Source organism: Erigeron canadensis, chromosome 7 (genome assembly GCF_010389155.1).
Source record: "Erigeron canadensis isolate Cc75 chromosome 7, C_canadensis_v1, whole genome shotgun sequence".
Taxonomy (NCBI): domain Eukaryota; kingdom Viridiplantae; phylum Streptophyta; class Magnoliopsida; order Asterales; family Asteraceae; genus Erigeron; species Erigeron canadensis.
The window spans coordinates 24195972-24222123 of record NC_057767.1 but is presented as its reverse complement, the minus strand read 5'-3'; the positions used below and the strand labels follow the sequence as shown (position 1 = coordinate 24222123).

Here is a 26152-nt window from a genome sequence, read left to right as displayed (position 1 = left end):
AACACCACACTTATGAAATTGGCACATTTTTGATAAGTTTTGGTTCTTATATTTATTGCTACATGTTGACTTCTCATTAGCTGTAATTCCTTGTCAAAATGTGTCAAAATAAACTTCTTCGCACTACATCTTTTCCTTTTAACTTTTTATATCACCGTTCGTGTTTATAACATGTATGTAGGTAGACATCCAAAGATTATACAGTATTATCTAAAGTTTCTTCGTGAGTTTAATAAATGAGGTAAACATCTTTTTCCATGATAATTTTACGATAAAAAATAACAGTGTCATTATAAATTGTTCAATATGTTAGTGTGTGTCAATTGTTATAAACAATAGTTTATATTTTAAATTATTTAATTGGTAAAGTAAATGAAAAATTCAAAGTTTGGTACATGTTTTAAACATAGAATGATAATGATGTTTTTGTCTTTTTTATTTAATGATGTATGATATAGTTTTGATTTATGTGTTGCTTTTACAATTATTGTTTGTTGTTTTAAGAACGCAAATTGACTCATTTACAATGAAACTAAATAATTATCTAACAAGACACTATATAAAAATAAATAAATTAATGAGTTAATTGTAAAGATTCGTACTTTTGAATTTTGATTTGCCCGTACATTATGCATAAGTTTTTTTGACCGAATTGATTCAAACTACTCACTTTTATGCAAGACATATCTTTGTGGTTGATGCCGTTACAGGGGACAGAGGGACTATCCTCCTTATTTTTTTTAATTTTTTTTAGCTACAATCGTATTTATTAGAGCGAGGATAAGGTGTTTAGCTGGCTTACCTTTTCCGGTAATCCTAATGTTCAATCGAAAGTTCCTATAGAGTCAAAGTCAAAGAAAGAGATGGATTGGAATTTTTTGTTGAGTAGACCTTTGGTGATGACAGTTTTTGCGATAATTTTTTTTATTCTTTCAAAATATCTTATATACGTTTAAAATATTTTAATTCCTAACATGTATATCAGAATTATCGATATAATATTTTGCAAGGATTGTCCTCGCAAACGTAACTAGCCAAGAGGAAATATTATGTTTTAATAATAATATTTCGTAACCGAATATCTCCCTAGTTTAAATTTGTGGTTAAAACATTATGTTAAGATAATGTTTAGAAATGTTGTTAAGTAGACCATATTAATGGTAGTTTGATGGTATTTGATGCGTCGATCATGCAAAACTAAGCACAACTGAATTTAATAACAACTTGAAATTACTATTTTTGGTATTTTCTGGATTTTTAATGAAACAAAACAACAAAACAGGTTAAACATTTAAAAGAATAGATAAAAGAATCCACCACCAAGATTCGTAAAGGCCAAGCCACCGGAATCAAGGATAAAGAAAACACTTCAACCCACCACTATGTTTGATAATGGTCTAGCCACCACAAACACAGATAAAGGAATCGAAGATTTTGGATCTCACCACTATAATTGATAAAGTACGAACCACCACAATTCTAGATAAAGAGATCACTTCAAACCATCAAGATCCAAGATCCATAAAGGTAAATGAAGATTTTTGTAAGAAATAGAGGTTGCTCTATTAATTTCATTCAATTCAACAGTCTGATTTTACAATGAGAAATACAACCCTTATTTATAGCCACATAAACTATTTCCTAGAAATTAATGAAATACAATAATTAAAAAATAAAAGGTTGTCATGGGCAAATGACAACCACTAACTTATTGGCCAATAGGAAATAAACAGACAAAACTTCTAGAAAGATTCCTTTTGTAAAAGGGCCCACAAACCGTTAGAAATAACATGGCCACTCACTCCTTCCTTGTCATTATCTTCGACAACTATCATTCCTTCTTTATTGGGGTCCCACAAACATGTGACTGAAACAAACTTTATTAAGGCAACTTGAAACTGGAATTTGGACTTCCACTTGAGACGTACATCTGGAGCATCCATTTGGAGACTAGACTGGAACTGGTCACTGGAGTGCTTTAGTGGAAAACTTTACTGATGGATCACTGCTGGCTGCGACTAGAGACATTTGCCACTGGAGAAGTGTTACAACTGGTGACTGGACTGGTTCAGTGAGCAATTTTTTGAAATGGGCTATTGCTGGCAGAATTAACATGGCCTGTTTAGATGGCATTATTCGTTCAGAATCTCTCTTCACTTAAGATAACCCCTTCAGCTCAGAATCTTCTTCCAGCTCAAAAATTGACTTCAGTTCAGACGACTTCTTTAGTTCAGTAGACTTGCTCAGTTCACTGGCGTCAGTCAGTTCAATGAATCTGGACATTTCCACATTAGTATTGTTGTTCTTGATGTTGTTTGGTGAATAAGTAGTACAATTCTTGACAGGAAACAAATTGCAATCCGGAAAGTTCTGCACAAAAGATGCAATTGCAACAGAGTTTTTTAAAAATTTTTATTACTTTTAGTGAAATTGTTCTTGCTAAAGGCTATTGTCCTATTATAAGAACTCCATATTTAACGTATCAATGTATCATGTATATGAGTAGTATTCATACATTTATAATGCACATAATATCTATTTAAATGTTTATAATAAGGTTTTTGAAAATAAAACTATTATATATGTTGTAAGGACTCGTCTCACAAAAGCCTAATTTCTAATATTTTTTTGGTTAATGTCTTCATTATATCTTCCAAATGTCCTCAATAAAAAGGGTTTTCGATGACGAGCTTATTGTAAAGACATGTCCTCACTAAAGACTTTTCACGAGGACATTGGGACTTTTAGTATGAAAATCTTTTTTTTTTTGTAATGTATATGTATGATGCAAAAATATTTGATTTTTCTAATTTAATTTATTGCGCTTTTTGGTTATTAAAAATTAATTACAAAGTAGTTGTATTATTTTCTTTGTTACTAAAACTTTTGTATTTAGTTTTTTACAAATGAATTGACCGGGTAAAGATGATAAATTAATTTCTAGGACTTGAAAAATTCAAAAATTAATTAAAGTTTTGCTAAATATAAATCAGGGGTTGTATTTAAGATGAATCAAATAAGTGTACACTTACCATAAATTAAAATTCAAATAATGAACTTTTGATATGAAATGTATAATTTTTATATATCTTACTTACAATCCATATTGTTATACTAAACATTTTTCAGTTAACCAATTACTTGATCTAATAACTGATGAATCCTTACTTTGTACTCCGCTCGTCCCATTATATGTGTCCACCTCAAATTTTCAAAGTTTTCGTTTTATAATTTTGACCACATATATTTTCAATCGTGTTACATACTACTCGATGAAAGTTATATCAATAAAAGCATATATAAAACTCAATCGATTAATATAAATTTCATCAAGTATCATATAACGCAAACAAATATATTTAAGGTCAAAATTGCATAAAAAAAACTTTGAAAATTTTATACTGGACACTTCTAGTGGGACGGAGAGAGTATTTTTAACTAATTGAAATAAGTTAAATTACAAGTAACTTATTTCTTATCGAAACAAGTGAATAACGTTGGCATTTATCATTTTTGACTGGCTTCTTATGGCGTGATATGGCGTCACATGACGCAATTCCACACCACTTAGCGTTACATTACTAGTTTTTTACGCTATTATAAACGGATTACATATGATATATTGTATCATATAATCAACTATCTTATAAAATGAATATGATATATTGTATCATATAATCAACTATCTTATAAAATGAAGTAAAATTTGAACATATTTCATCACATATGTTTGACCTACTTGATCAAAATAGTGAAACACATATATCATAAAAATAATTGTCCAGATCTAATATTATTTTTAATATTGGTAACAATATCACCCTGATCTATAGTCATGGTGAAACATGGTTTTTGTTGTGTTAAAATTTTCAACCATGCTTAGTTAGGTTGATATATCTTTATCTATATTCCTTTATAAAATAAATTATCCCTTTTCCTTTTTCAAATAATGATCTAGTATACCTTAAAAATACCCCCATCTTTTAAGCATTAATTTAAATATTTTCACTTAATATTAATGAAACTATATATAACTTCACCTACAACGCTTAAAATAATCACAATCCCTTTTTACATTAAGTACTTTCATTCTTTTTTCTTTGTAATAGTGCCTTGAATAAATATATAATTAGTCATCCATGTCACACCCAACACCATTATTTGGATTTTACCAAATAGTATCATGTTCGAGTTTTTTACCACGAGTAACTCCTTGATTTTTGTATATTCCCTTTCGGTTGTCCTAAAAACATATTGAAATTTTTTATTTTTCTCTTTACCACTATTTTTACAATTAAACATGGAATGGAGTTGCATGCACATAAAAGCTATTATGATTTTGCCCTTAAATAATAAATATAAATATATTTAATATAATAAACTTTTAAATAAACCTATCCAACACAAATGATTATTAATTAGTTGATTGAAAATTCAACTTACACTGATATATGATATTCGTTTCAATACCAGAGGCCTCACAAGGCCCGAAATTTACTAGTTACACAATATTTGAATAATATTTGAATTGTCTCTTTGATAAAAACATTTACTCCATATTATACTTTGGTGGGAACCCAATGTAATAACGAAGTTGCATTATCAGAGCCCAAATGATAATTAATAATTTAATACTACTGAAATTAAATGGATCGAGGACCAATTCTTTTTGTAACCACATAGATTTTAAAAAGCAAAAATGATATTCATCTTCACATAGAAATTAAAACGTATTACAAATAATTCATCATATAGATGCAAACGTAAAAAAGAAATATTATTATTTCTAAGGACATTGTGGCATGGGGACATGACATTGGCCACAAGTCTTGACGAGTCCAGCCCAATTGTGATTGTCTGGGTAACCACAAATGCATGATTGTTGCTCGTTCAAAATCTCACAACAATGCGGCGTTGGTGCTCCTCCTCCGCTTAAAAACACGCCACATGCTCCCCACAACACGTTCACGTCGCAGTTTACTGCCTGTGTCGTTGGTGTTACTGTCGCGAGAAGCATCACAATGGCCGCGACTACAAGAATACTAGACCCCGCCTTCATTTTGAACTTACGAAATGGGAATTGGGAAAGGAAGGAAGATATATAAGATAAAATAAAATAGGAAGTTGTTATATGTATGATGCATAAACATTTGTATTTGGTAGCTTATTTATAGATGGTTCTTGGTTATTAGATATTAATTACAAGAAAGTTGTATTTATTTTTTTCCCCTAAGTTACCAGATTTTTGTTTTAACTTTTTATCAAATGAATTAATTATCTATTAATAATTAAATTATCCTTACTTCAATTCGTATTTTTAACAAATTAATATAGGTAAAATTAGAAGTAACTTAACTATCATTGAAACAATTAGTGAACATGGTTCGCCTTTGTTTGTGTGATTTAAAATCAAACCTAATATACATGAAACTAGTTCCCATTCATACATTACAAAACTAGTTCAGATGCTCATACGAAATACGGATTGATAAAATATAATTTCGTATTGATAAAATATAATGTATGATTAATTTGTTGTACGATGAAAATAAAATTTAAAAAGAAATTAATCACGATATCACATGTATTTGACCTCTTTAAAGGTAGCCTAGCTAATAATGAAAAACATATCATAAAATTATTCGTCAACATCTAATATTACTTTTGATATTTGTAACAATATCACCTCAATTTAAATTCATGCCGGTAAAACATGATATTTGTCGTGTTAAAGTTGTAACAACGTTTAGTTTGGTTCGTCGAATAGATAAATAAGTAAATGATAAGTTAGAAACAAAATTACTAGATACTAATTAATTCAACAGGTTCCATAACTATAATAAATAGGTTTTCTTATCTTTATCTTTATATATATATATACTAGTCCTAATACCCGTACGATATACGGTAGCTATATGAATTGTATTATAAAGAAATTTGAATATGCCTAATATATGATTTCTGAGTATGAAATAAATTATACCTAAAGTAAACGAATTATAATAAACTGTAATGATAAATATAATATATGTTTAGTTAAAGTTTTGGATTTACCTTAAATTTTACAATCACGTCAAAATCGAAACTTGTAAGCATAGTTGATGACGACAAATAGCTTTGTAATTTCGGATTGTAAACTCAATTTTTTGAAGTTTTCATGTTAATAACTTAATATAAGTAATATAAGTAGATAAGAGTTAAGAAAAAAAGACAATTTTATTAATGAGAAAACGATTAATCAAATAAGGTTATAATCTGTTTTGTATTTATAAGCCAAGAGTTGTAGTTTAATTCTAATTTTAATAAGGAATTTGAATCAATATACAATTAAAAAAGATAATTAATTTAATTAAATAAATTAAGAGGACACGTGTCGATCAAGGATTACGCCATGTGTTGTTATAAGAACATCTCAATCCTGTTTTAGTTTATTGGTAGATATATATATATATATATAAGTGTCGATCAAGGATTACGCCATGTGTTGTTATAAGAACATCTCAATCCTGTTTTAATTTATTGGTAGATATATATATATATAATTATATATATATATATACCAATCATAATAGTTGATTTCATCAAAATTAAAGTTGTTTATGTCATCATTAATTAATCTATTTACAATTTATCATTAATATTTGATTAAATTGTCTCTTTAAGTAATACTAGTAAGAGATATACATGGACAAAAAGATTTATATACAACAAATAATTAAATGTTAGACTTATAACCAATAATTAAATAAGTTAGTAGCCAAGATATATTATTATAATTCTATTGTGATATACATGGAAAAAGATTTATATGCAACTTTAACTATTTAATTCTGGACCTTCAATCTTTTCCTCATTAAAAATATCTTTAAAATGAGAACCTCATGGCTCGAACCCAAAACCTTGGACAAACTAACCCTCGGAGTCCACGTAGTGGACTTAGGAGCTACCCATATCAAATACTAATTTCAAAATTTTGAAAAAAGTCGTGATACATACATAGTAGTCTTATAAAAACATTGCATATACATTGAATTAAATCTAAAGATTATTATTATATACATCAAGAAATAATAATAATAATAATAATAACAATAAAATAAAATAAATAATTTATAATTATTATATCAAGTCTAAAATAAACAATTACAAAGATATAATAATCATGATAACCATTATGTTTAAGCTTTTTGCATTAAAATTGAACTTTCTTTTATGTTTATCTATTAATAATTACATTAAAATTATTATTACTTTAATAAGTATACATTTATATACATTGTCGTTGACGCTACAACAAATTATTATTTCATAATACAAATTTGGTAGATATATTACGTATTTAGGTTTTCTCTAAAACCAAATATATAAACCACAATGAAATATGTAATTTCGTATAAAAATAAATATAATAGAATTTTTAAACTGTATTATATTAGCTATCTATATTTATATATTGACGAAAATAAAATTAATTTTTTGTAACACATCAGTGAGAACTTAGTCAATTATGTAATCAAAGTTAAGATATTACTTCTCTGAAGAGTTTGTATAAAAGGACCTCTGCTACACTCATCCATCGTTAAAATGATTTAGCATTGAGTATCACATTTAAATATCTCAATTCATTTTTAAGTATTTTTTTTACATTTAATGTATAAGTATTTTTTTATTTCGTATATTAATTCTTACATTGATAATGTTATATAATCCGTGTATTTGACACGAGTCTCAAATATAGTAGAATTTTCAAACTGTATTATATTAGCTATCTATATTTATATATTGATTAAATAAAATTTTTTATTATAATGATAATGGTATTTTAAAAAATAAGATTGTTGAATATACATTTAAAGGGACATTCGTCGCTCAAACGTAACTTGTCGATTAATGATGCATCAATCATGTTTCGCTATATTATGTTGTTAGATATTACTCGTATAAGTCAAAACAAATATGTTTTTACTGCAACTTCAAAAGAATGAATAATCTTGTAATTAAATTGGATAAATCCGTAACTAATAGTATCTTCCTAGCTAGTTAATTTGTACCTAAACTATATAGCTAATCCATAACATAATTAAGGGATGACTATATAAAATAAAAATAGAAAATCAACAGTTTTTCAAAGACTGCTTTCAAAGAGCCTCGGCTATATTGAAAATAGGGATGAACAAAAACCGAACCGAAAACCAAAAAAATCGAACCGAAAAAACCAAAATCATTGGTTTTGGTTTTTTAAAAACCGAAAGTTGTGGTTCGGTTTTGGTTTCCAATGAAAAACCGAACCATAAAAACCGAACCGAACCAAATATATATATTTTTTTACTTTATTTTATATTTATATCATTTTATTATTAATTTTTGATAAATATGTTATTATATTTGCATTTTTAGGTGATCATTTATATGTTTTAAGTGAAAATACACAACAAAATTAATTTGTTTTAATAATTGTATAATTAAACAACTCATAAAAGATATAAATAATTATATATAAAATTTGTTTGAAGTTTATACAACTTACTTTTATGGATTTGTTGTCATTGTTGTGGTGTTATTGTTACTAATATTGTTTTGGAAACTTGTTGAAATCAATTAAGGTGTAATTATAGGATATAAATTTATAAACTTTTGAAGTTCAATTTGATCCAAACCACAAGTGGTTAAAAACCGACTAAAACCGAAAAACCGAAACCCAATGGTTTTAGTTTTCAAAAACCGAATTATAAGGTTCGGTTACGGTTTTAGACTAAAACCGAATCAAACCGAACCGTACTCACCCCTAATTGAAAGCAACTGAGTGAGGATCGAATCTTTAACCTCAGTTTCATAAACGAAGGTTTTTCCAACTGATACTGGGCGACTATATGACAATATTGATATGTACAATACTAGATCATATATATATATATATATATAATGATATAAATGTATATATATTCACAAAAACTCAGCTATACATTATCTTCTTTGGGTTGTGGTGATGGTGGTTGTTTGATATCACTACTACGGTGTCTACGCAATGAGGGACTCATACATTTAAACAATGAAGACCTACGCTTTCTCTTTAACTTAGCCCCGAAAAGGAAAGACTTAAAAGGAACTTTTAAGCTAGAATCTGACTTTTTGACCTTACCAAGTTCAGCTTCCAATTCAGACAAAGTCCTCTCTAAATCTACTTGTAATTTTCTGACCCGTTCAGATGCAACTCTTAACTCATCTAAAACATTAGCATTTTCTTGCTTCATGTTTAAAACCTCTCCTTGAAACTTTGCAGCTTGATGTTCACCAAGTGGTGTTGTGATTGCCTTTTCGGCGTTTGAGTATTCGCTAGTACTTATGCCTGATATTTCGTTCTGGATATCGGAAAATGATGTTAACCTGTGTTGTAAATCATCCTCTAGAATTCCACTTTTTTCCAACCATAGAATTACTTCTGTATGCATATCACGTAATTGTCGATATAATGGTCTAACATCTGAGGAAACATAATGAGAATGTTGGTGTTGATGATGCTTATGATCATGTTTGTGCTTCTTTTCTTTCACATCTTTTATCTCTTGTAGTAAATCATTGTATGAATCTTGAAACCTGTTTATTTGGTGATATGAGGTACTAAACCTTAACCATAACTCTAAGTTTTCTTTCCTTAAATCATCAATTTCGGTACGTATTTCATCCTCAATGTCTAAAACTTCATGTGCCTCGCCGATTCTGTCTCCAAGTTTTCTTCTTCTTTGTGTCTCTTCATCAACTAAATCTATGGATTTCTTGTGTTCAAAATCTGTAGCGATATCAGCTGATCCTTCGATTCTTTGTGTTTCTTTGTCAATGTTTTTCTGATCTTTCTCTAATTCAAAATCTGTAGTTTCATCAACCATATTTGGAGATTTCGTTGGTTCATTTGTCGTCGTTTCACCAAGTTGATCTTTTCTTTTTTGTGTTCCTCCTTCAACCAAACCTTGAGCTTTTTTTAGTTCAGAGTGTGCATTTTCAATAAGTTCTTTTATCCTATGTGTTCCTTCATCAATCGCGTCCGATGCTTTTCTTAATTCATACTCTATATCATCAAGTTCGTCTTCTCCTTGTGTTGTTTCATCAATCAAATTAGTAGCTTCCTCAAAGTCTTTGTTGTTTTCTTTTATTTCATAAAGTGTTGTTCTTCCTTCTGTTTCTTCAATATTAACCAAATTTGAAGCTTTCTTTACTTCAAAGTTGATACTTTTTTCCATCTTTCTTTCCAATAGCTTTAACTTTTCATATAAAGATCTAATTTCCGAATCTTTTGATTCATTCGATTTTTTTAACATCTTCATTTGCACCGCAGATCTAAATGAGTTTGCACGATTCCTCTTTTCAGTTTCATTGAGCTTTCTTTTTACTTCTTTGTAGATTTTGAGCGTAGATGTGTACTCTTTAAGTAACATTTCCTCTCTATCCTCAATTTCGAGTGACAAAAGTAATTTCCAATTTGGTTCGCCGTGTTCAGATATGAAATCAACATCTTTATAATTGTTGATTGTTGTTTCAAAAAATTCTTGATGATGTCCCCCTTCTATGTTGATATCTCGTGATTCAACAACGTTCACTTCATCGTTTTTTGTAGATTGATCCACAAAATCCTCTGGTTCATCGTTATCTTTTATTTTGTTTTCTTCAACGGCTTTTTCTTCAGAATGGTGAATCTTGTAAGATCCAAAACCATTCTCATTTTCTACGTTAGAAAACTCTGATTTTCCTTCCTTCCCATCATGAAATGTAACATCTTCTTGAATATTTTCATCTGGTTTTGCAATTAAAACGTCGTTAGACAAACTATCAAGGCTAGTGCTAACCTCATCGAAACTTGCTTCCAAGTTCGAATTTTGTCCTTTAACTTTGTGATCAAGGATTTGAACTATTTCTAATCTTTCTTCTAGCCTTTTAAAATTTATGCTCATGTCACTCGAATCCTCAACTCTCATCTTTTCATTCTCTAGGCTTTGAAGTTGCTCAAGAAGTTCATCATTCTCAAATTTCAACCTCATTATCAATGCAGCTTGAGATATCACATCAGTTTCCAAATTGATTATTTTATCAACAAGTTGTTCAATTTTCTCAGCAACTTTAGATATAGTGATTGGCTCATCTTTTCCTAAAATCCCTTCTTTAATCCTTGATTCTCTGTCTTTTATATCTTCATCTTCTTTTTGGTTCATGGTTTGACTTTCAGTTGACTCCATTTGAGCATTCATATCTTTCTTTTCAATCTTTGCCTTTTTATCTTTAACATGTTCCATTGTTTCCTCAAAATCTGATTTACTTTTATTAGAAGCTATCAAAGCTTCATACGTTTTCCTAATCTCATCAGCCTTTTTGTGTTGCACAATTGCCTCTTTTCGGAAACGTTTATGATTATTTTTCATCTTGATCAATGTTTCCTTACACATCTTTAATGCCGAAGATGACATCAGAGTTTGTGCATCTTTATCCTCAATCATTGCACCCGCTCCAAACTCATGCTGCAAATCACTAATCTTAACATGCATTTCATTGATACTGTTTTCGATTTCCCAATACTTGGATAATGTGTTTTCATATGAACTTTTTACAAACTCTTTTTCTGTTTGAAATCCCAATATATCCTTTTGAAGCTTATTAATCTCTTCAAGTGCTTCATCTTTACTCAATCCAGAACTTTTGGAAACCGGCCTAGAAGTTTTTTCATCAACGCCTATCTTGATGAGTCCTCTTTTAGACATCATTTTTGTTGGCATTTTCGACTTTTGCTTGATCATTGCTTGAACTACATTCTCCATTTTTGGATTGTGGTTTCGTTTTGGTGGCATAGGTAATGGTAATGGCACATTGGAATTTGTAGGGATTTTCATCTCATCTTCATCCAAATTCGATGTGAAATCTTCATAGTCATCCTCATCAAATGACATTTGTACCTTTTCGGGAAAGACAGAGGCAATGGTTCGATTAGCACTTTGTAGATCCCTTGACAAATGATCATATCGTTCTGCTAAAGACCGATATCCCCTAAAAGTATCTTCCACAAAATTTACAAGCTCTGGCCTTTTTCGGTAGTATTGTTCTGCCCTAGTTCTAAATGAGTCTCCATCTTCTGTGATAATTTTAAGTATGTATTCTACCTTTTCCTCCATATCTGCAAGTCAAAATAAACAAAACAACAAATTTGATTACTCGTCGTAAATTCTATATATCGAATCAATATGGATTTTATACTTGTCACATATCTTAGGAAAGGAATTTTTCTGATCTATATATGAAAGGTAACAAAAATCTTGTGAAATGATGTTGTAGAAAGCAAGAAACCTAATATAGAATGTACCTTGTAGATTTTGGTCTAGCCATTTTGATTGTTTGGTCCTGATGTGGCTAGCCCACCACCAGGAATATGCATTTCTTGCTGCTCTTGATAACATTTTTTTTTTATTTCTAACTATGCTTCCATATGCACACAATTATATCGTCTCCTAAGGTTGAACACCTATTTGTGTACGTTCATGTGTCTTGATCATATCGCTATCCCTAAAGATTTTGTGAAAGAGAAATATGAGTATGTATGATCATATAAGATGCAATGCTAGCAAAATATTTTGTTTATGTTTTGTAAGGTTGAAACTGGTTTGCCCTTTGGTTAAATGATCGTTTCTATTCAACAGGTTTCTTGAATGGCTAAATTATAATGCTAATTTGGTTGAAGTATTTTGCATAAAACAATAAACAATCAGTTAGTTTTTTTTTCTAAAAACTAACAATGCTGTAGAAAATGTTTGGTAAAAGTGTTTGTTAGTTTGGAATGGATGGATCACAATATTGTTCCTTACATTAATAAAATCAACTAACTTTGATCTCTCATTTTCTATCACAAGTTTTAATTGGTTATTGACTTATTGTATGCCAATATATTCAAAACAATCATATATTCCTGACATTTACTTCCTTGTTAAATTAAAAATTGTAAGTATCGCCATTCTCATCCCTATTTATGTTCCTTTATATTTCGAATTTAATACAATATAACTAACTTTTATTACAAAAATTATGAAAAATATTTCCTGGAGATTTTTTTAATTACTTCTCATCAACATGCTTAAGTATTTCTCTCCAACTTTTTTACTTACTACACCATAGACTAAAACATCATGGTTTCATTTCATGGCCACGATACAAGCCGCGACACTCATTGTAGCCGAATAATAAGTCAAGAAAGTAACGAAGTTGCGAAGAACAAAATCAGTAGCTCGATTGAAGCCACAAAACTAAATGTAATGACCAAGCTAGCATCAAAGAAGCACGCCCTCTCTGAGCGTAAGCGTAGAAAACGAATCAATGGTCACTATGATTCTCTCCGGAAATTCTTCCCTCGACTACTCAAGGTAAAGGATATGTATATATGTTTATATGAAACACGAGATAGATAATATAGGATTTTATTTTAGATAATCCATGTTTTAACAAACTTTAGAACATTATGAAAACTTCTGCTTTAGAGAATCCCAGTTCCGGAAGAATTGCATATAACCCTAACTAAACAGTGTATATATATATATCGTAATATCGGGTCTTGTTTTTTATTTTTAGTGTATCTTAATTTTATTACCTTCTTAGGTTGAGCATATTTTGTGATCCATTGCATTATTTGGAAAGAACATTGGTCTATATGCAAGACAAGTTAACAACAATTCAAGCCACCAAATTGTAGTTGACATGTATATTGATGTATGTCGCAGAATGATAAGGCTTCTGTGCTAACAGAGACAGTGCGTCATCTAAAAGAGCTTAAAAGCATGGTTGCCAATGTAGCTCTCTTGCATGACGACAAAGAAAGGTGTTCTGATAAAAGTACTTTCATACCTAACGAGAAGGACGAGGTGAGCATAAATTTCTATGATAGTGGTGATAAGATAGCCATCCAAGCAACTATATGTTGCGAGGACAGGCCAGAACTTAACCAAGAGTTGACTGAGGCGATTCGTTCAGTCCATGGAAAGGCAGTCAAGGCTGAAATGGCAACTGTGGGCGGGCGGACAAAAGTAGAGGTAAATGTGGAATGGCGTGAATGTAGCGGCAGAGGAGAGGAATATGTGGGGATGTTAAAAAGAACATTGAAGGCAGTTATGGAGAATCGGATCATGGTCAAGACTAAATTAACAGATCACATATTTACTTAATCGTAATCATTAGATTTTTACTTTCTCAATTGGTTACTTCAAAGATGTAGCATACTAAATAATGTTTTAGCAGGTTTATCTGACCGAATTCATTCGGCTTATTAACCAACCCTTCCGACACCATTCAATATGTGACGCAGCGAACCAACAATTAGACTTGCAGACGTGAAGATCGTTCGCATAGCATTTCCATGTCATGTGATACAATACATAAAACTAATGAAGGTTTCCCTAGATTCCAAGAAGCAACAAATGCAGAAAAAAAAAAACCGCATCAAATAGTGCATATCGCATAACTTCTACATGCGAACTCAAAAGGCCAAGTTGTGCCATGCGACATGGCACATAAAACTAATCAAGGTTTCAGAACTATAGAAAGCAAGAAACTTGATCAAAGGAATAAATGAAATACTTGTATATATTAATCAGAAGGGGAAGGGAATCACAAAATGGTGAAGGCTTGTTAATACCTTTCCGAAACTACGTACATACAAAATACACCTGCCCCCAACCCTTATTCTCTCCCCCTATTTTTTACTCAAAAACCTCTTCTAAAAGAAGGTTTTTTCTTCATTTTTTTAGTCCGATTTTCCTCGAATTGTTGATTTTCTAAAGGTTACATCTGGCTTCACGATCTGGTTTATATCCGGTCCTCCTAAACTACTCAAGTTAGTTACCCTACAGCAATTACAACTACGGTCTAAGTTTCTACATGCCTTATTTTTCTTACAATCATTCTTACCTAATGTCCTCAAAGTGTACAACTGAGAAAGCCTTGATGGCGAGGGGAAGGAAGAGGATGATGAGCTGTCAGAATCGGATGAATTCATGTTGGTGTTTTTCCAGTAATCATGATCTTCGATGGTGGCGGAGTTTCTGCGAGTAGCGTCTGTGCTGCAAGAACAAGACTCGGAGAAGAATCCAGAATTGTCACTCGAGGAATATTCCTCCTCCAAATAACGGTTGATGACCTGTGAGTGATAAATACAAGCATCCCAAGACTCGGTGGAGTGAGATTTTGGTACAAACGATGGCGGTGTCTTATGTTTTCTTGGGTCGTTGTGGTGGGTTAAGGAGCTGCGTATTGATCGTGGGGCACGTGGAGAACACCTGATGATTATGTCGGTATAAAGGGGGTGTTAGATAATGAATGCAGGATTAGTATTAGCATAAAAATATATGGAAGTACCATAAAACAAACAAGTAAAAACTCTGGTAGAGGTGGCAAATTCAACATTTGTACTTGAAAGTGGGACAATTCAGAGCAATTTTAACCTCAAAAGGTACATATAATATATGAATTAAAAATAAATGGTCAAACAAGTGAAAAATAATCCTATGTAAAATTTTAATGCATACAAACTCCTAAATCATTTTAACCGATTTAAACATAACATTAATGTGCTATTCCCGGCTAGTTTTTATTTACACAAGGAACAAATGTGTTCCACGATAAACCCAACCCATTTCAAGCCTTGACAACAAATTTCCCCCATTTCAATCCCAAATTGTAATGACATATTACACCATTTCAACCCTACTTTAAAAGAACAAAATGCAAAGAATACAAAATAATAATTAAAAAAAAAAATGTAAAAGTATCAGAACATAATCAATATTACCTTGCATAAAGAAGCATATATGCTCCTTTTGTCAACACATGTTGAAGCTCCACCTCTTCTACCTACATTGTGGATTAAAAGCATAAGATTTTCAAAATGCAACTCCAACTTGCAAGCCTACACTCTTATTATGGTCCTACGAGTTTATACATGTTCTGTAATTGAAAAAAATGGAAATGAAAGACTGAAAACGCACCATGGAGTCATCAAACTTGAACCATCGATTCTGAAGATTTTTTACATAGCAAACATAATGACCAGAATATGTATCATTCATTGTGTCAACATGAACCACCACTCCATATAGTCTGTAAATCGGGGACTTGTCACTCGTGCCACTAACATATGGAGCCATGTCTAAAATCTCTGGGAAGTGAATTGATTTGTTGAGCTTTCCAAAGTTACCAGACTGTAAAACAATGCAAGTATAAAAAAAGAGTCTATATGAAACCAAGACTACAGAATTATCTTATAATCAGAAAATTTACCTGAAAACGTTTCAATGCTATAGTAAGCACATTAGGAGCCTCCAGTAGCGTCAACTTCTTTTTAGCTTTCTCATATGATTTGCACCTGGAGCCAACGTAGCAGCAAAATTAAGTATCCAAAAAATTAATTTTATGCATACTACAATTAGAGGTGTGGCAATTTCGACCCGTTTTACTTATAAATGGGTCGCTTAGTTAAAACTTTGATGTAAAATTTATAAACGAGATCCTAAAGCGTGTTTACTGAATATGGATTAAGAGAAAGATGTTTCGCAGATCACCCGGCCTGTTATCACCCCTTAGCCAACCAGTCCATCCTTACCTCATGTAATAGAATATTTGGTCCTAATGGAAGATAATCCCCATAGAAAATCACCATACAACAAAGCCAAAAAAAACAGGAAACAACAAGGATGAAACTGAATAGTGAACTACTAAGCTCATGGAAATTTAAACCAGGTAGAAAACAACAATATCGGCCATACAGTAATAACACAAAGACATTAAACAAAAATCCATAACTAACCTGCTACACTTGTACTTATTTTCACCATCCAGAAGCTCAGTAGATGTAAATTTATCCAAAGCCTCTTCCAATGTTCCAATATCGCCTTGTATCTCAACAGCCAGATCCATCATCCTCTCATGCTGCTCCGATTTGAGCCCGCACTTAATGCAAATTATCTGTAAATAATAACCATCACGGTTATACATGTAGAGTGTGGTCCTCAACTCTGACAATAAACTAAATAAAATACATGAATTCTAGTTATTATTCAGAACATTCAAAACAACTTCATAAAATCATGAGGTTACCTTTGACCGTAGATAACCCCCAAAGGTAAGTCCAATGAGAGTTGTTTCTTCTTGTAAAGAGTTCAAGGCATCTAATCCAGATTCCCAGATGCAAACTGCTTGCAAAGCGTCAATAACATACCTTAAAATCACATAACAAAAAAGGTTAAAGCAGGAACATGATGAAAAGCATAAATGCTTCCACAACTGTTTGTAGCATGTTCACCTTAGAAATTCATGTGCATCTTCTTCTTTCCCACGTCCAATATTGCTTCCGGTGTTTTCAATATGGTTAATGATACGAACAGGAGACGATGGAGAGTACCCATTCTTTGCCTTCATAACCAGGCCTTCCAGCTCACATGTAAAGCACCATCCTTTCTTATCACCTAAAAAAGATGACAAATAGATAATTTGTAAATAATAGTTTAGTGAAGCAGAAGTCAAAACAGGTATGATTTTAAATGCATGGTCATATATACATGTTTTGGAATGAAGCCCTTCGAAAAGATAAGCAGTCAGAGGTGGAGTGTATATCAAGCACTGTAGCACCGCATTAGCATAACAGCTGCAGAATATGTCGGAAGTCAATATAAAAACAAATAAGATAATAAACTAATTGTGAAAACTGACAAAATGCCAGTTCCAAATATTAATATTATGGTAGTATGGCAACTACTGCAAATCTATAACATAAACTAAACAAATACAACACAAACAATGACAAGCTTAACCTGTTTCCACAATTATTGAGTCCACAAGGCTGCAATTCAACCTGTTTCGAGTTGTAGAGCTTCACAAACATCTCATACGGGAAGAGACCCTGTCAAAATCATATAAAAACTATCACGATACAGTGATAAACTGCACAATTATGATAAAGAAACATAGGTTTCAAAGCCATGCCTTGAAACTGTATCTTTGAGCTGCCTCACTCCCTCCTTCTATAGACCCCTCACGGGACAACTTAGAGTCAACAACTTTTGATTTTGATGACTTTGATTCACTTCGAGAATTGTCTGAGAGCTGAGACGAAGTAGCGAGCATTTGGTGGTTATCAACGACCTTCACAGACTTTGTACCATGAGATGTCTTCTTACTGATAACGGATGTCATTAGAGGAGTCATGCTCTTGTTGCCTTCTGCAGCAGTGGAATCATGATGAGCTGTAGCACTAGATAGCGACGTTTTTGATTCCGCAACCTTGATTGTTGGCAAATCAGCGACGGCAGCCCTATCACTGTGATTTAATGTTTCAAATGTAGATGTTGAAGGCCCCCGTGACATGGGAACATTGTTGACCAGGTTGTTTGACGAATCTGCAATATCAACAGATGTCTTACACGCCACACCAGTTAGACCAGATCCATCAACGACATTGGCAGCACTTAATCCTTCAATGACACAGCTGTTATTAACACCTTTTGTTCCATGGTTAGCCATGTAACCATTTGGAATCTTGCCAAAACTGCCTGGTGGGCAACCAACATGCTCACTGACACTAGATTTCCTGTTACGAATACTCCCGTATGAAAAACCAGAAGCGTTTGTCAGAGGCTCGTCTGCTGATTTCACTGTCTCAAAGTTCTCAAAGGCAGCACCTGCAGAAAAATTGATGGGGTTAGAAAAAACAGAACGTCTCTCGTAGGATGAGAAGGAATTCCATTCAGATGTCAAATTCATACCCTGCTGATGAACAACGTATTCAGCTCCAACGTCATCCTTGAGATAGCCATTTTCTGGGACTGTCCCTGCTAGTGAAGCATTTTGCTTAACTTCAGTATCAAAGCCATCGCTGTGCCGATAAAAGCCAGCTTCTACATTGTTGACGGAATTCGCAGCAACATAAGGACGACACTCATCTTTGTGACCTTGTCTCCAATGAATAATTTGACATTTACCAGAGCTGGAAATTCAAAATATTAAACAGCCGTTAAAAATTATTTACTAAGATTTTTGCTTTACATACAACAGTTGTACAATTTCAAACTACAAAAACCAAGCCATTCTTTCACTACATTATTCCAACGCAAAAGGATTTAGAAAGTACATTCTTTAACTACATTGTTCTCAAAGCTTACACATTTAGGGTGATAGGTATTGGCGGCATATTTGAGCAGTACCAAACTTTCACACGGGTTAACACTACCCCCTATGGATTAGCATCTTGCGGCATACGGCATTATCATAAGATTTCAGTGTGGGGATGCCAATGGAGAGAGAGAGAGAATTGGCAAGCATTTAGGGTGTGCGTTTTTGTTTGACTCATGCATTAATGGTTTGACTTACAAGTTTTGTTAAGTTGGCAATCAACCCTACTTTTTGATGTGGCTCGATTTGATTGGTATTTACAATGCCAAAATTTGGCAAGATGGCGACCACACCGATCACCTTATCACCTCTAAATCAAAATTTTAACCACAAATTACCTTCTTTAAGCAATGCTAAAGTACTATAACTTTACCAAGTTAAAATTTCTCTACTACATGTTCCTTACATCTTTTCAACCAAAAAAACAACCAACCAAAACTAAAATCAAAGGTTAAATAAATTCCAAATTCTGCATACGAAAAAAGAAAAACAAATACTCAACTTAGGGGTGTCGATTTTGTAATGTACAGGTTAACATGACGTGTCTCGGGTTGGTTCGTTTATATATCTTAACCCAAACCCGAACAAAACCCCATCAGGTGAAATTTTCAAAATCCAACAACCATCCGACCGGTTTATTTAAAATCATCAAATGTTGAACCAAAACCCAACCTTTTTGATTAACCACACCAAAAGTTGAACCCAAACCCAACTCGTAGTTAACTATGCCAAAAATCGAACCTAAACTCAACCCGTTTACTTGTTTAGTTAACTATACCAAAAACGAAACCCAAATTACTCAAAAACCTTACCAGTATCTCACAGCTTTACACTTAGAACATCTCGTAGTCGTCGAACTAAGGCAAACAACACACTTATACGCCAATTTCACCCCTGAACCATACCCCGGCCCCGGCCCAAACTGTCCAGACCCATAAACCGGTTCATAAACCGGGGCCGGTTCAGTTGCCCCAAAACCCAACCCATAAACCGAAGGAGCCGGTGCAGCAGTACGCACCTGCACCGGCTCCTCAGCTCGAGTTTCTTCACCAAAAGAAAAACCACTTTCTCTAGCCTTAAACAACTCAACTCTAAAAGCTTCTTCAGAAGCATTCACTAAAAGCCTTCTAACTTCTTCACTTCTAACCACCGCCTGCCGCCATCTCCGCCATATAATCAACACAAAAACACCCACAACCACCACCACTATAAATGGAAACCCTAAAACCCTTTGAACAAACAGCATTGATTATAATAATGAAAAAAATTATGATTATTATTATTAAACTTTAATTTCATAACAATGTTGTATAAACTTTAGATCTCTCTCCAAACTTTACTATACTCGTTTTTTTTTTTTTGTTTTGGTTTTCCGACAATATTGTTGTTTTCGGTGACAGTTTGTAAGAAACATATATATTAAATATTATATAATAATAAAAATAAAGAATTATATTATATTATATATATATGTGTGTGTGTGTATAGAAAGAGAGTTAAGGGAGAGATCGAATATATAGATACAGGGGTTTGTATGTATAGGTGGGGGATTTTGCAAGATGGAGTTTTAGGGCATGGAATGGAATAAATAAGACAGAAGAGAATATAGTACCTTAAATTTAATAAAATATAAAAAATTAAAAAATTTGTATTAAAATTAGAATAGCATGGGAAGGTTAAGATTTAGGCAGACCTTACCTTTACCTAAGTAGAGAGGTTGCTTCCAGTTTCTATCTAAATGGTAGAAAAGGCCTTCCAACCTTTGCATGGGATAAGGATCGAACCCATAATCTCTGTCTCCAGAGACAAAGGTGTTTAGCACTGATTCAACCATGCTGCTTTGTATTAAAATTAGAATATGAAAGGAAATAAGTTTTTGTATTTTACTGAAGTTTTTAATTTTTAATAAAATTAAAAATACGAATTATTTTCGGGGGTCTTGGAAGTGATATGGAGACTTGGAGAGACATGTTTTATCAGGTCATATTTGTATTTTTTGGACCTTCGAAATGTAGTTAGGATCCAATTTTTTTTAGTTTATGTTGTGATAAAAGATTTGGGGGTTTACTTTTGGGTGAAAAATATGGAAAGTTTGATTGACATTTATGGTAAAAGAATATGAATTTTGGGTTGCCGAGCTGTTATCTCCTTAACGCTATATCTATCATCATTCTTTTTTATATTATTGGATGCCTTAACTAAGACCTACTTAAATAGTTCAAAAGTTTCTCGTGCATTATGACTTCATGACTTATTCTTTTATTGGCACGGATGAATCAAGGAAGCGCAGACAAAGAGGAAGACTTTCGGTTAGGATGCTGGGAGCGGTAAGTTATCATCATGTATTTTTGGAACCCACTACTTTAATAAACATATGCCAATATTATAATATTATTAATATTAAATCAATTTTGATAAAAGATTTATATAATCAAAGTATCCGAAATCATTGTTTAGTATGCATATAATAAAGTCATTATTTCCGAAATAAAAATATTGTATTTTATGGTCATTAAATCAATCTATTAATTCATATGAATTATTTATATTTATTTTTATATTTTAAGATATTTTGAGTTTATTAAATACATAAGGCATTAGTTAACGAATCTCATAATATATATATATTTTTTTATTTCAGAATATATATATTTGATATATGTGCGAGAGATCTCGTATGATGCGACGATGGTGGTAGACTGGTAGTGGCAGCGGCAGTATGGTGCTGACGGACTGGCGATGATGGTGAAAACATTATTAAAAGAGTATTGTAATTATTGGGTAACAAAATAGATGGGAAGAGTTAAGTAAGTATATCATGTTTCATTTTGTGAAGAGAGATGCTATAAGTTATTATAAATAATAATTCATATATATTCAGATAAACATAGAAGTGTTTATTTTATAAAAATTATCGTCAAAGAATAATTTTCATATTTAGACCAGACATATTTAAAATAACATTTTAATGAATATTTAAATAGTAAGCATATAACAATCTAGTTAGTAGTCTATCAGTTTGAGCGGAATTTTTCTAATTATCTTAGACATAGAAAGAAATTGATCCACTATGCCTTCCTGTTCGAACGTTTGCACATTATTATTTATGAGATACCTGATTAAGCTTTATTCATTCGTTAGGTGATCCCATACCTCCCAATTTGTTTGCACATCGTTTAGGGCGGTAGTTCCATCCATGGCCGCTAATGGGGGAACACGTCAAAACATGGCGGCTGAGGGCACCACCTGTAGGTAGATCATCCATCATTGATCACCTTCTATGACCTATTACCCTTTATGACAATCACCTTTACCAGCTACTCCTTATTAATGTTTCAAGGGTGCATCTCGCTTCAACACAGTTTCTGATGTTGGTGGTACCGGTGCCCTGTTGATGGCAGGGCAGGTTCACCGACCTTCTCCAAAAGGGACCATTTCAAAATCACCTTCATAATGGTTAGGGTGGGGTTGTTGGGGGTGGGGTTGGATATGAAATTTTAAGACGATTTGTATTTTAACCCCTTTTGCATCATAACCCCATTCTTGATATGTAGGTGGCATAAGGAAAGACAAAAGAATTAGAGTGTAATGGAGATAATGTTGTCCGATGTAGTGTCACTCAAATGTCTATATGTAATTTTTCAATGATGTTGGGTCACGTTGTCACTTAACGAGGAAAAAAAGTAAAAATAAATAAATAAGAAAAGCCTAGTTGGTTGAGTATTAACTTTATATAAGACAAAGAAATGAGTATTGAGATAGTAGATAATTGATACTTAATAAGAATGTAAACAAGTTGCGTTTTAACGAACTAATCGAGTCCATGTTCGTTTAGATAAAGCTAGAAAGCTTGTTGAGCTATCTTGAGTCAATCTTCACTAGCTAAAAGAGCTCAACCAGCTTAACCAAAATGAGATTATGTAAGCCTTGAGCACCAAAACAAGGTAATTCACGATTATAAGTGAGATTATCGAATACGAATTCATAACCAAGCAACTTGAGCTTAGAAGTTATTTAAATTTACTAATAGTAAACATAAACGAGGACTTAGTCATGGATCGAGAACTATAAATCAAACAGATACAGTAATATGATATTAGAGTCGAGCTTAAACAAAATTTTTACTCGTAGTATTTATTCAATCTCAAGTTGTGTAATTAGTGAGTCAAGATCAAAACTTCTACTATTCGACTCCACTCAAACGAATTCGTTTACACAATGAATCACAACATATATTTTTATTTGTTTCCCAAGAGAAGAGAATTAAGAAACATGAATAAAATATTTACAAGTACATATTATGAGAAGAATATGATCAGCTTTACTATGTGTAGTGTGACAATAAATAGTTTACTAATCGGATATAAATTGACGATCAAGAACTAACATAAAATATAACAAACAAGTTAGTGCACACTCCGAGTAACACAATGTTATATGGTGGAGCCTGAGACTGAGAGGTCTTGGGTTCAAATTTTGATTTAAGCAAAATGTATACAGGAATAGAGAAAGAGGTTTTTCCATTATGAGTTTCAAATTGAAGTTGAGTATATGAAGAGACATGCCGCTGAATCCAAAGTTATCGTTAATAAAAGAAACACTCGACCGGAGAAAGCTACATGTTACAGTTAACAAATGTTTATTTTCTTGGCTTTTATAATGTCATATTATAAATCCCGGGTGATTGCTATAAGTTTTTATTTTTTGAGCAAATTTATTGATTGAGCACCCTCAAAAACATAAATTAATTAAAAGCTGTTTGTAAAAGTAATAATGAGAGAATAACAAGAGAGATGAAGAGAAGAGAATTATCATTCATTATCATTATAGGAGAGATATATATACACATATACAAGCTTGGAGTAGGTTCCAAGTAATGGTAATATTGGAAATTGTATCTCCATATAAACATTCATGATTCACTAATATATTTATCTATAATACTCCCCCTTGGATATTTATTGTATAATACGCTTAGAGTTGTTGCCTCATTAAAAACCTTGTCAGAAAAACCCAGTGGGACAAAACCATGGTCAAGGGAAAAAGAGTGCAACGCGTATTTTGTCTCCCCCTGATGACGATATCACTTCAAATCTTTAAGTTGATGCAATCCAATATCTTGTACTAACTTCTTGAATGATATGGCTCGAAGTGCCTTAATAAACAAATCGTCATATCTCTATTCTTCTTTGATGTATCATTCTTTAGGTTGAATAATACAAGCTGCATCACCTTTATACAAAATTGTTGGAGCGTTGTTTCTTGAAGAAATACTGCAAGATCCACAAACATGTATGACATTCCCTTTTGGATGTTCTTTAGAAAGATTATGCCTCGTTAAAACCTTATTAGATAAAAACCCAATGGGACAAAAAATCTAATGAAGGGAAAAGAGTACATAACTCATTTGATACGCGGGGATATTGCCTCGTTAAAAACCTTACCAGAAAAACCCATTGGGACAAAAACATGGCTAAGGGAAAAAGAGTGCAATGCGTATCTTCTCCCCCTCATGATGGTTAACACAAATCAGTATCACTAACCAAGTCTCAAGTTATCGTAATAAGTGTCTCGATAAATCAATTTGATTTTCTCATGAACCAACTTGCTATATGTTGTTTACTCCACATATGACTCACATATCCAATTTAAGCTTTCAACATGCATCAAACATTTCATTTAAGTACATACCCATAGTTCATAAGCTAAGCTCTATCAACAACTTCAATTTAAATGACGCATAATGAGAAATCGATAACTATCAATGCTTTAACAACACTTTTGAACCAACATTGTGATCATTGTCTTTGAAATTCGAGGGAGTTCTTTCAACATCATGTGACCTCATAGCCATGAGCGTCACTTGTCAACAAAACGTATAGCTTCCTCTTTTAGCTATTATGATGCTCAATAATATTGTCCTTAACATAGTAAATTCGTAAATCAAGACAGTCTTTGTCTTTTATCTCACATTCATTTTCTAATAATTCAATTTGTATTGGACACTCTCTCGGAGTTCCATTGAAACTCATATCATATTTAAATCCAAATTTCTTTATGAAGTTTCATGAGCAAACATAGTAATTTCTATGGCACATAATAATAAATATGCACTAAGGCGATTCCATCACATACCAATTTCACATAGATTTTTAAGCTTTTCAAATCACGAAACATGTTTCAGTCTTTTGATATCTCTCATTAAATCTTAAAACCAAATGAGCTCTGTTCGTATTCTTTAGACGCAAATCAAATATCTTATTTTGCCAGACTTTTAATATATCAATAGTTGTTTCCACCATATGACATTTCTTGCCCATAATTAATACAAGATCTATTCAACAATCTATGTGCCATATTTTCAGTTTTTCTCATTCAATATCCGAACACAGATCATCATCATATATTTTACGCACTTTCAAGTGCTTGGACTTCATGTCTTAAAATACTAGCGTCTTTTCATTTTTTGGCCAATCATCCATACCATATCATATCAATTTTCTGTACATGCATGCTTTGATCTTCACAATTTTACATACTTTTAGCGCTATCATATTCAATCAATCTCGACGTCGTTTTTATTTATTTTCAATTCCAAAAATATCTAGACATGTCACAATTCATTGAGATCTCATTATTTTCAGGAACCTGGGTTTCTCAAAACCTTCATGTCTAGCTTCTCATCACCAATCTCTTATGGGGTCTTTATTCCTCGACTTTGACCATCTTATTTTTATGCTCCTTTTCTTTCGAGGCTTTTTATTTGGAATTGACTTTTCTACTACCTTCAAATGTTCATAAACTTATTACCAATAGGAGCATAAACAGCTTTTTGGTCAGTTTACATTAGCTTTTTGGTCCGTTTACATTGCTGGCAATTACTAAATCATGTAAATGAATTATCCCACAAACTTTAAGTTTATATTAATTGATGTGAGGATCTTTGATAATTCATTCTTACTCATTTCAA

At 32.1% G+C, this 26152-nt stretch overlaps 3 protein-coding genes across 3 annotated transcripts; 1 reads left to right on the top strand and 2 right to left on the bottom strand.

Annotated features, from left to right (window-relative positions):
* Nucleotides 1-8957: 8957 nt before the first annotated feature.
* Nucleotides 8958-12457, bottom strand: LOC122609139 (kinase-interacting protein 1-like). Its single transcript, XM_043782196.1, has 2 exons — nucleotides 12341-12457; nucleotides 8958-12154 (listed from the first exon to the last, which is right to left on the bottom strand). Exons 1-2 carry the CDS (start codon nucleotides 12432-12434, stop codon nucleotides 8958-8960), a joined length of 3291 nt encoding a protein of 1096 aa, XP_043638131.1. The 5' UTR covers nucleotides 12435-12457.
* Nucleotides 12458-13157: 700 nt separating this feature from the next.
* On the top strand, nucleotides 13158-14186 carry LOC122609137 (transcription factor bHLH30-like). The gene is made up of 2 exons (XM_043782195.1): nucleotides 13158-13391; nucleotides 13746-14186. Exons 1-2 carry the CDS (start codon nucleotides 13158-13160, stop codon nucleotides 14184-14186), a joined length of 675 nt encoding a protein of 224 aa, XP_043638130.1.
* Nucleotides 14187-14586: 400 nt separating this feature from the next.
* Nucleotides 14587-20517, bottom strand: LOC122608442 (ubiquitin carboxyl-terminal hydrolase 17-like). The gene is made up of 12 exons (XM_043781551.1): nucleotides 19995-20517; nucleotides 18777-18997; nucleotides 17998-18692; nucleotides 17826-17914; nucleotides 17574-17659; nucleotides 17318-17480; nucleotides 17113-17233; nucleotides 16823-16980; nucleotides 16297-16381; nucleotides 16005-16217; nucleotides 15809-15870; nucleotides 14587-15296 (listed from the first exon to the last, which is right to left on the bottom strand). The coding sequence occupies exons 1-12, from the start codon at nucleotides 20426-20428 to the stop codon at nucleotides 14765-14767; spliced, it is 2859 nt and encodes a 952-aa protein (XP_043637486.1). The 5' UTR covers nucleotides 20429-20517; the 3' UTR covers nucleotides 14587-14764.
* Nucleotides 20518-26152: the final 5635 nt, after the last annotated feature.

Coding starts and splice junctions, on each gene's coding strand:
- LOC122609139 (XM_043782196.1), bottom strand. CDS start 12,434: ATGTTATCAAGAGCAGCAAGAAATGCATATTCCTGGTGGTGGGCTAGC. Junction 12,155..12,340: donor GCTAGACCAAAATCTACAAG/GTACATTCTATA, acceptor TTTGACTTGCAG/ATATGGAGGAAAAGGTAGAA.
- LOC122609137 (XM_043782195.1), top strand. CDS start 13,158: ATGGTTTCATTTCATGGCCACGATACAAGCCGCGACACTCATTGTAGC. Junction 13,392..13,745: donor TCTTCCCTCGACTACTCAAG/GTAAAGGATATG, acceptor TGTATGTCGCAG/AATGATAAGGCTTCTGTGCT.
- LOC122608442 (XM_043781551.1), bottom strand. CDS start 20,428: ATGCTGTTTGTTCAAAGGGTTTTAGGGTTTCCATTTATAGTGGTGGTG. Junction 17,234..17,317: donor GATGCACATGAATTTCTAAG/GTGAACATGCTA, acceptor TGTGATTTTAAG/GTATGTTATTGACGCTTTGC. Junction 15,297..15,808: donor TATATGCTTCTTTATGCAAG/GTAATATTGATT, acceptor CATAATCATCAG/GTGTTCTCCACGTGCCCCAC.